This window comes from Pyrgilauda ruficollis, unplaced genomic scaffold (assembly GCF_017590135.1).
Source record: "Pyrgilauda ruficollis isolate IOZ18807 unplaced genomic scaffold, ASM1759013v1 scaffold49, whole genome shotgun sequence".
Classification (NCBI taxonomy): Eukaryota; Metazoa; Chordata; class Aves; order Passeriformes; family Passeridae; genus Pyrgilauda; species Pyrgilauda ruficollis.
Window position 1 is genome coordinate 860118 of NW_024526488.1, and position 16771 is coordinate 876888.

At 40.4% G+C, this 16771-nt stretch overlaps 1 protein-coding gene across 1 annotated transcript in view; it reads left to right on the top strand.

Moving 5' to 3' along the window:
• NTNG1 (netrin G1) overlaps positions 1 to 16771 on the top strand; it is a 142029-nt gene that overhangs the window by 55327 nt on the left and 69931 nt on the right. Inside the window, exon 2 of the mRNA XM_041479578.1 lies at positions 39 to 679. Within this exon, the coding sequence (XP_041335512.1) occupies positions 39 to 679 (641 nt within the window). The remainder of the gene's footprint in view (positions 1 to 38; positions 680 to 16771) is intronic.

Sequence of the window (16771 nt, forward strand, 5' to 3'; positions counted from 1 at the left end):
TGTGATGCCCCTTGTAACACTGCTGTGCTCTTTTCCAGGGGAATCCCTACATGTGCAATAATGAATGTGATGCAAGTACCCAAGAACTGGCTCATCCTCCAGAACTGATGTTCGATCTGGAAGGAAGACATCCCTCCACATTCTGGCAGTCCACAACTTGGAAGGACTATCCGAAGCCTCTTCATGTTAATATTACACTCTCCTGGAACAAAACCATTGAGCTTACAGATAACATAGTTATCACCTTTGAATCTGGCCGTCCAGACCAAATGATCCTGGAGAAATCACTCGACTATGGACGAACGTGGCAGCCCTACCAATACTATGCCACAGACTGCTTAGATGCTTTTCACATGGATCCAAAATCAGTGAGGGATTTATCACAGCACACAGTCCTAGAAATCATTTGCACAGAGGAATACTCTACTGGGTACATGACAAATAGCAAAATAATCCACTTTGAAATCAAAGATAGATTTGCTTTTTTTGCTGGACCTCGGCTTCATAACATGGCTTCTCTTTATGGCCAGCTTGACACCACCAAGAAGTTAAGAGATTTCTTTACCATCACAGATCTGAGGATAAGACTGCTTAGGCCAGCAACTGGTGAAATATATGTAGATGAGCAACACCTGGCACGCTACTTTTATGCAATCTCAGACATAAGGGTATATGGAAGGTAAGAGAATATATAACTTCAGAAACAGGCATGTGTGTTTGATTTGGGAAGGTATTCAAAACTGTTTATTTCCCCAAAGAAGATGATATTTTCTGCCAGTGTTCATTGGAAATCTGGCTCAGCTGAAGGCCATTGCTGTCATACCAGAAGTTTCTGACTCAGTGGCACAAGGTCTGGGTGTTTGCTGGCACTCACCTTGGATCCTGAGCCCCGGGTCTCACAAGCAGGACAGTTCATGTGTTGGCTCAGAAATTCAACCCAGCAGTTGAACACTTTCTTCTCTTTTGTAGTAGGAGTCTGATCCAGTGGCAGTTAACTAAAAACAGAGATTCTGTTTTATCATTTGACCTTTCTAGGCCTCTAATGTAAGCTGTGATTGATACAGCAACCCTTGCACAAACCCCTCCCACTAGGTCTGGCTGTGAGCAAGGAAAGCAGCAGAGATTAGAGCCCATTCCTTCCACTTTAATTAGCTCTGAAATGCAGAGAAGCTGAATTAAAATGGAAAAAAACCCAACAGTGTTTTAGATAGACTGATTTGAATATAACAAAGATGATTATTCAGCTGCATTCAAGACAAATGGTTCCCTCTAGGGCAAGTCGTAGCTGGTATCAAGTGCTGTAGTCCCAAAAATAATAACTGCAGTGACATTCCTATCAGGAAATTTTGTTCCTAGCTCAAACTAGCAATTGACTGATGCCCTCAAGCAGGAGGGTGATCCCTTTGTACAGGTCTCAGATGCCAAGTTGTTCAGAGGAAATACGTGGGATCACCTCTATTAGCAATTCACTTGCCAGTCTAATACACCTTTTGTTCTTTCTCTGTTTCTTCTATACAGGGTTTAAGACTTCCTTTTTAAAAAACATTTTTCTCTAAGAGAATCTAAGTATCAAAACAAACAGAAAAGCTAATTTATCTTGGAAGGCCAGGGACTTTCTTTGCAGACTCAGAACTGATTGAAAAAAATAGTGATCATATAAAGCAGTGCTGACTATATTTTTATTATTCCTATAGTTAAAAACAAAATTATCAAAATGCACTTCTTAGGACTGGAGATTTAACATGCAGTTACAGTCTTCTGTGTCCACATCAACCATGTATCTATACATACATAATTGCTAGTCCAACATTTGAAAATCTAAAATTAATGTTGCTGTTTTAAGAATTCTTCTTGCAATGCTCATTAGTTACATTGTAAATTATTTTTCAGAAGTCTCTTGGGAGGGCTAAGTGGATCATGAACAGCTTAAGATACTGTCTGAAATAGTTTGATAAAATTAGCCTCAATATAAAAAAGTAACACCTATTTAATGTGTATATTTTCTCCACTGGGCTCTCCCACATAGGTTAGCTCTACTGAGGCATCATATCAAAGCTCAGGATTTGGTCCTGAGGCTTTAAGGAAAGCCTGTTCCCTGTCTGAAAATCCATTTGGAGCTTAGTCTGACTTCAATTAGATTATCATTACTTTATCAAAGAAAGCATCTGAAGGATTAAAAAAGAGTGCATTGCATGCAAATTAGAAACAGAAACCTTCTGAGCACATCTGGGGCTCACCAACCTTGTGAAAAATTATCTGTAGAAATGAAGCGTGACTGTACAGAGAACTTATCTGATGCTGATGCTTGTTGTCAAAATGCTGCAGTAATTGGACATGTGCTTTAAAAGAAGTATCTGATGTGTAATAGGACCTCACTAGATTAGATTCATGTGAATTCTTATCACTTTCCTGCTAATGAGAAGAACAGTTCTTTTGGGATTTGGTGCCATTTCCTTCAGTATCTAGTGAGCCTTCCTTGTGAAAATCTTAAGGGTTTGCTTGCTGCTGAGCAGCTGTGGAGCTACAGTACACAGCCCCTGGTTGTTTAGTTGCACGAGTTGTAACTTGCAATAAGCCCACTCTTACCTAGTTCTAGGTATTTTTTGTCTCTTCCAGAAACTTTATGGCCTCTCCCCACCACAGTCTCCCAATCAACATTCCCAGCAAGTGCCCTGGCATGGCCTGAGCATGGGAACCAGTGGAGAGAAGCAAGTTTTACCAGGGTACTTGTGCCACTGTTTCCAGTTCAGCTGAGCTTTCCAGCTCTTGCTCCTTAATTTAGAATTTCAGCTGGAAATTGTTACAATTTTTTTTTTTTTTTTTTGCTACCAAGATTCATATTCTGGGCTTTGAGACCCAGCTATTTATATAAATTTGGTAAGACTAGACTAGATTATTCCATGAAGACAGGATAGAAAGGGAAGTTACCAAGGAGCTTGACATGTAGTGGATGAGGGATGCTGGCAGCCACTTTAAAGCCAGTCCTTTTTCTGAAAAACATAACCTGTAGGTCAAGTATATTTAAAATCACCAACGCTCATAATAGCATATTTCTAAAGGCAGCATAAAATGTAATTTGTTCACACTGTGTTTTAAGCATCAATGACAGTGAAAAGCATCTATCTTAAAGCCAGTATGTTAAATATACAGGACTATGTGGTGGTTAATACTTCACAATGAATTATAGGCAGGAGATTTGCCCACTTAATATAGGTTTGTTTTATCATTGCTTTGCATTTTGGTGTGAAATAAGCCTGATGTATGTTGCATTAGAGATGAAAACCTTTCCTCCTCTATTACCACCTGTTTATTCTTCTTCAATTTACCACTTCCATTGTGTATTTATTAAGGTGATGAAAAAATGGAAACATGGCTGTTAGCAATTTCAGCAACCCCATTGTGCTCCCATTATTCAAGAAACCTAATAATCCACATGAACTAATTCTGACTTACTGATGGTCTGCTTCACTAAATCAGGGTGATTTTTTCTAGTGAATAATGGACGATGCAGTGTGCCAGTACCTTAATTAAAGAGAGCCTCTCTTATTCTTGATCTTATTTTAATTTACAGGGTAATACTACAATAATATCACTAATGGAAGGTACATTAAAGGGCATAAAGTAGCATTAACTGTATTAAATTATGGCACTTGTGTTAATTAACTGCTGAAGCAAGATGGTCCTAACAGCTAGAAAGGTCAACTAATGCATAAATAAAGTCTTCTGGGATGGGAAGCTAAGAAAGAGCAGACATCTTCCCTGCATCTGGCCTTGCTGCAGAGGATCAGAGGGTGTCCTGTGCCACAGCCTCAGGAAGGTTTCTTTCACTGTGCTGCCTTGCAGAAGTGGCCTGACCTGTCTGCAGGCTCTACCTGTGCTCAATTCCACGTGAAGGACAGTCCTGGCAGTAAGCAGTGAGGTACAGCTCCCAGTTTTAAACCTGTTTTTGTAGAAGTTCACTAAAATGCTGATAATAATTCCTTTGAAGTCAAGCTCAAGGTTCCTCGCAGACTTTGGATCAGACTGCTGAAGGTTTAACCATGTTAATTTTAAAGTATTTTTGCTCTGTTATATTGTCAGTGACATGTACATTTATACACTGTAAATTAACTGTAATTTGGGATGCTTGTAAAAACCATGGTCTCAGTGGGTAACAGAATGACTGGCTGGGTAAAACAAAAGCTCTTACTGCTTTTGAATGATTAGGTTTTGATCTAAGAGCCACCAGTTTCTTTCTGACACCAGAATATCCAGTCTCTGCACAATGTTATTAAGCCCTCTGGAATTTATTTTTATACTCTTCTCGCCTTGAAGCTTCTGTGTTTAAGCCCCAGGGTTTTCTGACGGTGTCTCAGCTGCCGTTGCAGTCCCAGCTGCAATAGAAACCTCTAACTCACAACACACAAATGAAAGGTAACCTCAGTTTTAGCAGTTCCTTGCTCTCACATTATCTATTCTAAATTCAAATCCATCTCAGCATCTGAATAAATTAATCTGAAGGAAAATATCTTTGCTACTTAGCGGGTTGGGGCTTTTTTGTCTCCTTGTCAGCCCGCCACTCCTGGCAGCTGTGAGGCTGAACTGCTGCTGAGGCTGTGGTGGATGTGGGCTGGGTGAGGGACCTTGCCCTGAGTGGGAGCTCACCTTGCAGCTTCGGGCAGGAGGTTCCACCAGGCAGGCTGGGCTCTACTGGGTCCCATCCTCTGGTTTATTCTGCAGATGCAGTCTGTGGATGGATTAATTGGAGTAAATCTCTATGTTACTCTGTCATACACTTGGCAACACTGTATGATACTGTCCCTCTGTAATTTACCCAAAAGCAGAACTTAGCCCTAGGGAAGTTATAATCTATACAAATGCTGTAGTTTTATTTTAATAGATAATGTTTTAATTGATGTTCAGCTCAGAACCAGACCATCAATATTAAGATATGTAGGCTTCAAGCTTTTAAGGAGACAACTGAATACCATTCTTGACTCCAGTATTTTTTTACCATACTTGAATACTCTTTGTTTTACAGGAACACTTGCATAAGTAGCTTTTCTCCTTTGAGATTTTCACTAGTATTTGGAGAGAATTTAGCAGTTTCTCTGATTAAATTATAAACTCATTAGAGAACAGGAAAGAAAAAGAAACATGTATTTAAGAGCATGTCAATTGATTGGTAAGTCCCAAGTGCAATTTTTGCTTTTTTAATGTATCTACTGTAATATGTCACTAAGGAAAATGGTCCTTCACTTTCTGTAAGCAAATCTAGGGTCATCAGGAACTGAAATAAATGGTCATGGTGTTTATTCACACATGAGCAGTCTCCAGGAGTTTACTCAGTACAGGTGTCCTGGGTGGGTTTTACTCCTGCCTGTGTTCGGATAATATTGATTTCTACCCTCCATCCTGATGGCACAAGTCCTGTCCATCAGCTCCCTGTGGCCTCAGTCACAGTGGCTGGAAGGGGAGCAGAGCGGTGGAGACTGAATGCTGTCTAGGACCCTCATTCTGCTATATGCTTTTGAAGTCAGTGGGTTTAAATCCCCAGGTTTCACTCACCACCTTTGCTCATTAGCATCTGGTCATCTTTTCTTTTTTGGAAGACATCAAGCATTTCCCTACTGATCTCCCTCAGCTTCTTTCAAGGAAGCTCAGTATCATGCAGGATCAGGGTTATTGAGGAGAGGCACAGAGCCTTTTTGTAGTATAATTCATTTTGCCATTGAATATTAAAGGAGTAGAGATAAAAATCCTGATGAAAGAAATGAGGATTTTTCTTTCTGTATTGCTTTGTATGCTGAGAAGCAATCCAAAGAGCCTTTCTGAATAAATTCAGCGACTCCAATAGCTTGCAGAAACTTTCTTTCCTTTAAGCTTTTGAAAAGAGTGCAATTTAATGCAAACACTGAAATAAGCTTAAGGATCTTCTGTATCACATATACAAATGATTCCTGGCACAGGGATGTCCTTCTTGTTGAAGTTAAAGCTGGAGTGGTACATCATACTATCACATTAAAAGTTTAAAATTTCCAAACTACCATTTTTTAGGCATGGGTTTGTTTGGGGTTTTTTTAAGTTTACATTCTGATCTTTTCCATGGGTACCAGTGTGGTGGTATTGCCTGCCATTAGTTTTGTTCATGTCAAGTACCTGACTGCACTACTTTGGAGCTGATTCTTCCTTGAAACTTCTCAGTGTGTGAAGTGCCTCAGAAAGCAGCAGCTGAACCCAAAATGTCCACGCACTTTCTCTTGACATAGCTGATGTTTCTCTCTCTCTCTCTCTTTTTTTTTTTTTTTTTTTGTAATAAATAACCCATCATTCAGCTGTGATCTAGGGAAATATATGAAACTAAGAGAGTTATCCCACTGTCTTCCCTCTCGTTTCCCTTTAGAACGGTGCCATAGTATGCTCTGTATCGCTCCCTATATGTTAAAAGTTAAGCACTGAAACAAGAGACCAGTCCTGACATTCGTTTCAGATGCCATCCTGTAAATCAGGAGTAATTTGAGTGAAGTTACCCTTATTAACCCATTGAGTTTCAAATGCCTGTAGGAGGAATGAGGGAAAACAGGTGATGAAAAAGAAAATAAAAGCCAGAAGGAACAAAAGGGGGAAAAAGGAGGGAGGGAGGACAATAGTCAGGCAGCTATCCCAGCTTCTGTTTAAGAAAAACGAGAAAAAACCATACCTCTCAGTCTATCCATGCTGTCTCATGTCCGTATGATAGAGCTGATGTAAAGCAGCCAGTTCTGTTCAGTCCAATGATACAGTCACACCTATTCAGAAACTAGAAAGTGAATTAGTAAAGGTCAAGGTCTAATGCAATCATTATGTGGGGTCTGCGAGACCCTTCCTACCATTCCCTCTGGAGTGCACCTCTGGGATTTTTGTGCCTCAGCAGTACTAGTGACCCGTGCTCAAAGGGAATCATCACAGTCCCTATTTGATCACAGCAGGCTGTAGTGAAAAATCCTCAGTAAAACACAGGTGAAGCGTGTTGTTAACTGGGCTGAGCTACAGGGTAAGTTTTCAACACTTACCTATAGATTATCATCTAGTTCATGGAAAAGTAAGGAAAGGTACAGAAACAAATGGCAGTGCTGCAATTTTAGCAGGCAGCAATATGGTCAGGGAAAAGGAGCCTAGGAGTTACACTGCAGGTCATATTCCCAAGAGAAAGTCTGGCTGCTGACGCATTCAGGAAAGCAGAGTGCTGGCTGCAGCCCTTTGCAGGAGAACAGGCTGTGTCCCTGGAGATTTGTGGGATATGGTAGAAATGAAAGGAAGCTGAGTAGCAAGAGGTGTCCTAATAACATTGGCAGGGAGCAGGAGCTGCTGAACTTCTTGACATACTGCGACTCCCAAATGAAACCACCTGTAATTTTTGCAGCATACTGAGTCCTTGGAGCCTTAGAGTCAGTCTGTCAACAGTACCTGTCGTTCACACAACAGTTAATCCAGACTTTTATGCTAGAAATGCTGCTATACTCTGGAGTAACCCAGCTGTACTTCACTATCAATTATTTTGACATCTCTGGGGTGATGGCCACCATTTTGAAATAAGCCAAAAAGTGAACAAAAACAATTCCAGGATAAGGCAGATAATCCATAGTTTCATACTGAATGTTACATCGGATCAGGCCTTGGGACATACCATTGATAATGCAATACATGGCATATAGACCTGCCCATATCCTAGTTGTGCAGGGCAGGCTTCTAAAGTTATGTTCTTCCTCTGAACCCTTGAGTCTATCTTCTGACTTTGATGTTCATGTAAATGTCAGTAGTTGTCTACTTGTTCTTTGCAAACTCCCTTGAAGACCTTGTGATGCTTTTCATTTTCTCTCTTAAATCCATTTCTGTCTTTATGGGAGCTCTGAGTGTCTTTCTTCTCTTCCAAGCAACATTCCCACTTCCACCCTCTCCAGATGTCTGTTGTCCTGTAATATGAGCCAATATGATACATTAGGATTTATAAAGTACTTTGAAATACACTTAAGAAGGATTGGTAGAGAAGAACAATGGATTGTTATAATCTACCCTCTGTGCACCATCATTCATAAAATAGGCATGTAAAGGATTGCTGGTGGAAATGTTAATGATACCAATACTGTCTCAGTGGTAAAGTGACATGAAAGTTCACATTTAACTGCCACCAGTATTTCTGTTACACCACACATTAAACATAATAACAACCAAGAAGATTAAATTTTATTACAATAAGTATATACATTGAGATATGCATCTTCACACTCAACTAATTAGTTACCATCGACTGTTTTTACTTTGCTCGGTGACATGTGGTATATAAATCACTACAGTATGTTAAATGCAAATGGTTGGTAATAGGGTAACCATCTGCTCACTGTTGGAAAGTTAGCAGAGGAATATAGTAAGCTGTACTTCTAGTAACGATGCTAAACTCACATCCCTGAAATACCAAATATCTAAAAACAGCTGCCTCCACTAATGCCAACATTGCTAATACGTCTCTTACCCTTTTCATTTTCAGAAGTAAACCACATATTGTAAGAGGTAATTTTGTTCTTCAACTTGAACTTGATTTCAAGGCAAGAGTCTGTAACAGCAATGTGAACCACCGTATTGGAGAGCCTGATGTTTTTCTTATATTGTGCTGAGTGGTTTTGAACAGCCAATAAATAATCAGGCTGCACACTTTTCTCAGGAAATCTTTTCATCCACAAATATAATTAAACCCCCTTCCTCCCTAACGCCAACTGCCAGGCCCTTTTTCAGGGATGACGTTATTTTGTAAGTGATAGATAGGTGGCACATTGCTGTCTGGTAATGTATTACACTGGAGACCATCAAAGGGTGCCTGCCATCTAATAACCTCCCATGCTCTATGAGCATTAAAGATCACCACTGCAAAGAGGGATCAGTTATTTTGCCACAGACATGTATTATCAGGGGCTGTCACATACCTTCCTAAAGAGGTTTCCTGGATACCCAAGCCACAAAGTAATGTGTTGGAAAATTAGCAGTGGGGCAAGAGTGAAGGACTGCCTGCCAAAGTTGAGGCTGTGCCTTCAAGCCAGAGCAGCTCCTTCACTCCTTACCCATTCAGTCATCTGCCGGTCAGGGTCACTATCAAGTGCTGACGTGCTGGCTCCCCTATCACTAATATATTGCACCATCACCTATCAGAGAGATTAATATGTTTCTGTATTGAATTCTTGAGATGTGGCTCTAAGCATTAAAGAAGCTGAGGAATTAATTTGGCTTCCGCTGTCTGAATGGAAAAGAAGTTTGTGATTTCATCAGTCAGACACTAGTGCTGCCATGGCTTGCTCAGACCACAGTGGGAGCGTTTGTTCAGGAGGTTACATCTGGCATGGCCATGTCTGATTTAAGATTGTGCTTCCAGGGAAGCACCTGCAGGGGAAGAGGCTGCAGGAGAGCTCATTAGCCTGGCAGTTTCCCCGTCCCAGAATGAATTACAGAAGAAGATATGAGGTCTGCAGGATCTCAGAAAGTTGTGGCGTTGTGTAGGTGTGCTGTCCTGCAAAGCTTTCCAAGTTTAAAGTGTTACAAGGAGACTTTTTGTGCCAACACGTTTTTCTTTGTTACCTTGCAAGAAAAGAAGCACCAGCTGAAGGCTGCACGTTTGGTGACTCCATTTTGATTCACAGTGAACACTTGCCTGTTTCAAAATGGGGTATCTGCACTTTAAAGTTAATGGGAGCATTTATAGACAGGGATGCTGTGATGAGCAGCACTTCGTAATACCTCAAAGGCATGGTGCCAGAGCAGGGAATTTGATAAGCTCAGGTCCTGAATTGGATTCCAGCAATGGTCACAAGTTTTAAGAAGCTCTCATTTGAAATTGCAAGGAGAGGAAAAACAGGATTCTTTCTCTTCAATTACATTAGTTTTATTGAGCTGAAGCACTGCTTCAGTTCCCAGAATACTTTATATATATATTTTAATGCCAGTTACCAGATACAGAATGGTTGCAGTACTGTTTATTGTTTGTGACTTTTGTAGGTGGTAAAACAGATTTTACTTATTTTTCCCTCCAACTCTCTTGTGCATTAAGGATCTTTAGATGCTGGAATGGTGTTTACTGAAATTGTCATAACCATAGTAATTTAACTTTTTTGATTTAGTACTGGTTCTATAGTGCTTTGGTTTAGGCCTGTTCAGAAAAGCCAATCCAAGCACATGAACATGCACTGGAGTCCAGGAAACTCTGGCAGCCTTTTGTGCAGGAAAGGAAACTTAAAATTCATTCCCTCAATAGCAGATCTTTTTCTTTGGCCTTAGATTTTTCTCATATTTATTGAACTGTGGGCTGTTTCTTCCCTTAGATAGAGCTAGAGCTGTTGATTTTGCCATGTAAGCACAACCATGAATTGACTTGGAAAAGTTGTTTTGGCGTTTGGTTTTTTTTTAATTACATTTTCTGGCCCGCAGTTAGAGCACAGCAGGTCCACAACCTGCTGCTCCCTTGGGGGAGTGGAGCCAGCAGGAAGAGGGAGCAGCAATGTCAGCTGGGCCAGGGGACAGAGCTGCAGTACCACAAGGCATCTGTTTTGTCAGTGACCCACTTGGAGAAATCCTCCTTCCCTCGCCCGCGTACCTCCACTGCTCATTTCTCACCGTCTTTGATTCTCTTTTCCATGATGTGATCATCACTCCTTCAGTCGCTGCCCAAGTGGCTCAAAGAAGGAATGGAAACCTTCTGGAGGAACATCTCCCTTTGCAATAAAAAAGTCAAGCTGTTCTACATCATCAATGCAGAAAATTGCTTATCATTTAACAAGGTTCATTAAGGATCCTATGTTTATGGAACCATGCCTTGCTTCCTTTGAATGCCCCTGAAATTATTCTTCCAGCAGGACAGCAAAACAGCAAGGAGCCAGTTACATTTTTAATCACTCGTGTCCCCTCGGAATTGCAGTCTGCCAGCAAGGGCAGCTCCTTCCCCTCTGCAGCACAGGAGGAGAATTAAAAGATGGGAAGCTGTGGTTTGAGAATGGTGGGTTACAGTTAGTAATGAGCTAAAGATCAATTAATCTGCTACTAATATTCTGCTACTGAAAATGTTTAACCTAATCCAGAAGTTAGATGGGAGGGGGGTTGGGGCAGATATGAATAAAGGGCTTCATCCTCCTTTTCCATGTTTTATTCCTGAGTGGTGAAGGGGGAGTGGAGAAAGAGTTGGATGAAATGAAAATTAAAATGAAAAATAGTATTTCATTTCCCCTCTAGTGTACATGTTTTGTAAGAAAGTTTCAATCGTGTAGAACCCTTACACACCCAAAGCAGTTTGCATCATTGTACCTTCTCATCCAGCAGGTCAGTTAGACCCTGCAGGAGTAACCCTCAGTGTGGTGATTCTTTCCAACAGTAATCCTGCCAGGTGGATGACAGCAGCAGCCTCCATTCTGCCACGTGCAAATATCTCATGCTTCAGACTTGATACCTTAAAATACATATCAGAACTTTGGGGTTTTAAAATCTGAATCACTGTATTGAGAGAGCAGATCCTGAAATACCTCATCTTTCCAATGGCTGCTTTTGGAGTCTAATGCTGACTTTGTAGTCTGTATGTTGGTTTGTTTGTTTGTCTGTTAGTGCTTCATAAAATATAGATGCTTTAAATAGGAGAGATGCAAGACAGCGATACCAGAGGAATGACAAAGGGCTGTGTGCTTTGATTCCAAAGGATATGCCTTTAATGTTCCCTGGTTTCCTCTCTGTACAGTCATACCTAACAAATGCACCAGTGTGTGGCTGACATTCAGCCTGCTTGTGAATTGTGATGGGGAGATACATATGCTCTAAAGGCTTCATCCAAAGAGCATCACTTGATGCATCACTCACAGATTTTTAGAGACATTTGGCATTTAAAATTAAATTATGCAACAGTGGTTGAGTGCTGACTCTTGGAAAAAATTGGAGATTTTGGAATTTTTGACTGTGTTTTATTATACCAGGGTTTTTGAAAAATCTCTTGCACATATTAGGACCACAAAAAAAAAAAAAGAGCTTACTGTCGCTGAAAAAGATTCAGCAATTTAAAATGGGCTGAGTGTGTGTTGTAAGAGGAGAGAGATCTTTTGGACAGTTGTACAAATATTGCTGCAAACACAGTTAATACACCATAAAGTCCAGTCTCAGTATCCTGTATGCAGGAGCTTCCCCCTAATTCCTAGCACATAAAATGTGTACTTTTTATATCATCATAAACTTAGCACATTAAAAAAAAAAACCAAAAATCAAAACCAGCTGCTATAACTATATTAGTTAAGCAAGAAAAGAGAAAGAATTGCCTAGAGGTGTAGGGGAGAGCAGGGCACTTGTCCTGCCTCGCAGCCACAGGAGCAGGGGCTGGTAAGACTGAGAGGGGGCAGCTGCTTGGTCAGGGACGTTCACAGAGTTCCCGTTCTGCAATGCTTGCACCTCAAGAGAAACCTGTTATAGACTAAGACTTTTTTCCTTATTTTATAGAGTTCTTTACCTTCACAAGTAGGTCAGCATCTGAAAACCCAGAGAATATTATGAAGGGGTAAAACTGAGACAAAATACAGGAGAGATTTGCATACGGGAAAAAAAGGAGGAGTAATAGAAATATTGCATTCTCAAAAAAAAAAAACAAAAAAACAAAAAACAAAAAAACCACTCTACATTCAACTTCTTTTAGAAGAACAGATGCCAGAAGCTTATCCCCTTTGTGATATGATTATATGGCCACTAAGTCATTTGGCTCAGTCAATCTGCTATTTATCATGATAAAGCTGTGTATACCAGCAAATCTACAAGTACTGCCCTTTTTCTCTCCTGATTTTTTTTGCCCAGTTTGCAAGCAAAGAACTGCTTTAACAAGATCTGGGGACACTTCTGAATAATGCTCCCCCTTCCTGGCTTGTGTAGGTCAACAGGAGGAAATGCTGAACAGGCATGAGAATAGATGAGGAACGACAGTGAACAGCAGTGGTGGGAAAGGAGGTCATGACTGCTGTGGGCACCATCCTAAATTCCAGTGAACTGTCTCCCTCCTTCCCCTTTGCAGCCCTCATTGTCTGAGAGGGAGAACACAGCTATAAACACATCAGACACAATAACTCCTTCATCCCCAGAAGTATTACTTCGAAAAATATTTCCTAATTAAGTGGCCATTATGTTTTTCTTCTTGATTTTTTTATTTGCATAATTCAGGGAGTTTGTGCTAATTATGCTCCAATTCATTTAAGATAAAGCTCTGTATCATGCAAGCATTTTTATAAGGATCCTCTCAGGGCACCGTGGCTCTTCCTGCTCATCAGGTCTACAGGACAAATACCTCTTCTTATTTTCAATGGATGGCAACTCTGTCAGTGTGCAAACAAAACTCAAACAGCACACTTACACCCTGAAGAATGCTTTAGTGCAAGGAAGCTCTTGTTCACCATCTGACTGTCTGTGCCCCAAAATGGATCCTGTCCTATCTTGCTAGATCTATTCCTGCTAATAACCTGCTGCTTGAGAAATAGATACTGCTAGACCTCCCTATATTAAGGACTTTTGGGTTGGTTTTTTTTTTTCCAAATCTAAGCTCTTTCTTTACCTGCATCTATTAGTTCTCTATTATTTTTCATAGAGATATTTATTTTATATATGCATACATTTTACTTCCAGATTAGCTCAGTCTTTGAGAAACAGAAACAGCATGTATATTTTCCAGTGGAGTTTAAGGCTAAGGACGACTGCTTGACATTTCAGGGAAAACTGAAAAGTTTGTATAGGATTTTAAAAGCTGTTATGCAAGATGGAATTGCTAAGGTTTGTTCTTCAGTATAAACATGTACTGATTGTTTCTGTCAGCAGTATTTCACTGTTGCTTTCCCCTATGACAGCCTTACATTATTCATAACTTAAAATCTATTCTTTAAATTTTCAGTTATAAGAGTTTCCTGGCGGGGGTCACAGAATATGAAGGGAAGTATTGATTTGAAACATTTAAAATATAAATGAAGTTGTTTAGTTCTTCTGATACATGGAATATTATAGTCACTGGATCAAATTCGACCCCCCAGCATGTCTGTTTTCATAGACAACAAAAACATGTTCCCAGCCTCTCAGTGGACACTGCAGTGTCTGTGTGAACATTCTTTGATTTACCCAGTATTTGTTAAAAACAAACATGAATAATAAATGTTCCAGAGCACTTGAAGGCCAAAAGCGATCCCTATTTTATTCTCATCTGACATTAGGTCAGAATTTTAAGACTTTAAAATACAAGGCTTTAAAACTACCAGCCCTTTGTCACTTCAACTTCCCAAAGCAGTGTCAGGAACCCCTTTTCACGGTGACATACACAAAGTCTCTTGTCCCATGTCACGTAAGTTTGTGGCTAGGACAAGTACTAAACCCCATGGCAGAGCTATTTTGGCACTGGGGGAAAACCAGCATTGGTGGTACCACAATGGGCAGGCCTGTATGCATGTCCACACTGCTCCTGTCCACATGTCACCTGCTCATATCCACACACATCACCCACTTGCTGATGCAAGGCCAGTGCCAGAAGCCAGGTCCCCTCTGCCTTTCACCATCTGAGGTGTCAGAGCTCCTTTGCAGCTGCCTCTGGCCAGGCCTGCCCAGCTCTGTCCGCCCAGCTCTGAGAAGGCCATGTCAGCCATTAGGAGTCACACCCAGAGACCATCTAGGGATCACCTTGTGGGTCCCTTCCAACTCAGTGTGTTCTGTGATTCTACACTTAAATTATCCCCTTTAAGTTTTTCTTTGGTAAAAAGCAAGTGAAAATGGGACCATTTATCACCTATCTCAAGCATTCTAATACTAAAAAGTATTTTCCCATCTCTGTATAATTCCTCTGACTTTATACGACATAAAACATTTGCAGTTCTAGCCAGTTTATTGGCTTCAAGATAACAATAAGTAGTGTCTGTAATTAAAAAGTACTGTTATATGGTATTTCTGAGAAAGAAAATAAGTTTTCTCTCACAAAATCAACAACTGAAGTACATTAGATGAAAGAATTGTTTGCCCAAATTAAAAAGATACACTTAGGACTTTACATCCTAAACTATTTAAAATTACTCCTAACGTATAGCATTGTGTATTGTTATAACCAACAGGGCTAGAAATAGGGTGACCCAAGGATTAGTATTTTTGAAGTATAAATCATTCACGGAAGAAATTTCTGTCCAGGATGGCTGAAAGCATCTTCAGAATTTAACCCACATTAGGAAATACTTTTGACTAATTTTTCTAGAAACTCAAAAGAGGTGCAGTTTTTCCTTTGGAAATATTTTTTCTTTTAAAATTGTCAAAAATATTCTAAAATGCAGTTTAAAATCTGAAAATAAAACTACACATATCATTTGACACAAGTGATTTTTTCCCCCCAGCTTCCTTTTTCAGTTCAGTCAGTGAGCTGAAAAAATCAATTACTTGCAATGGCACTACTGGCAAATAATTTGTATCATAATCATTCCAGAAGGAATTATTCTGTGACAAGGAGCTTCTATTGTATGGAATTTAAAAGTCAAAAAATTGAGGCTAACATGATAAACCCTGAGAAATGTTGTTTCATTTTTACACTTTTCTCTTTCAAGTTATGACTCTAATCAAGATGAAAAACCAAAACAAAAAAAAAAGGAAAAAAGAGGAACTGTAAAAGCTCTGTGTATTTTAAAGTAGATTGGGAGTGTCTGCTTTGATAATAAGCAGCTACCAATTCTCAGTTACTTTAGATGGAGCTATGAGGCCTAAGCATTTTAAAAGTCAACCCTAATGAACCACAAGAAAACACCAAGAGAAAACTAGTTTTGAAATCTTTACTCAGCTTCCCTTGCTCTGATCAGGTTGTTAAGCACTCTCAGCTTTGCTGGTTTAATCATGAATACCCTGGAATACAGTCCAGAAGAGAACAGAGCTGCCTTATCATTACCCTTAATGTTGAAGTTCAGCAACGTGGTTTTTCAAAGAGAGATCAATTCACCTGCCCGCGTTCAAGCACCCTGCTCTCCTTCAGCCTCGGAGGCGTGGAGCAGAGGCAGCAGGAGCTGGCAGGGAGCAGCCGCGGGCTCCGAGCCCTGGGAGCCGCGCCGGGCTGCACAGCACAGAGGGCACCCAGGCTGCAGCACCTGCAGGTAACGTCAGCAACAGCCAGCACAACTCAGGACTCAGTTTAAATCTGATTTTTTCTGTTTAAAGTATTTATAGCCTGGGCTTTTCAGGGACTGTTAGGTCATATGTAACCATTAACAGAACTTAAATGGAAAGAGAACTTAGCCTTTGTCTTTTGGTATGCTTTATTGCTAGTTGTGTGTACTGGTGGTTCACCTAAAGCAAAAGGTGGCCAAGAAAAAAACAGGGATATGTTCAATAGGCTTTTTATCTTTGGATAAAAGTCTGACTTCTTCCTGGCTCTTTTCAAAGAGAAGTAAGTGGGTCTCCTGGTGACCTGCCTGAAGCTTTTCTGCTGGCTCCTTTCCCTTGCTCCAGCTCCATATCCTTGCACATCCTGCATGGCTGCTGTCACTGGGGTTGAAGCAGCACCTCTGGCAGAGTTAGACAGCCTCCATAAATGATTCTGCTTTGTGTTTGCTTTTTTTCAATACAACTCATCCTCTTGGAAACAAATTTTTCACAGGTCTTCGTGTTTATTTGGAAAGGAGGTGAAAATCTCCTCAGGACTTTTTGATTTGTAAAATCCCCTCACCTACAGACAGAAGCATAACTAGAGGATTTAAAGCAGAGCTGGTCACAACAGATGCCTGTCAGAGAATAAGCAGGGGAGAAGGCTCCT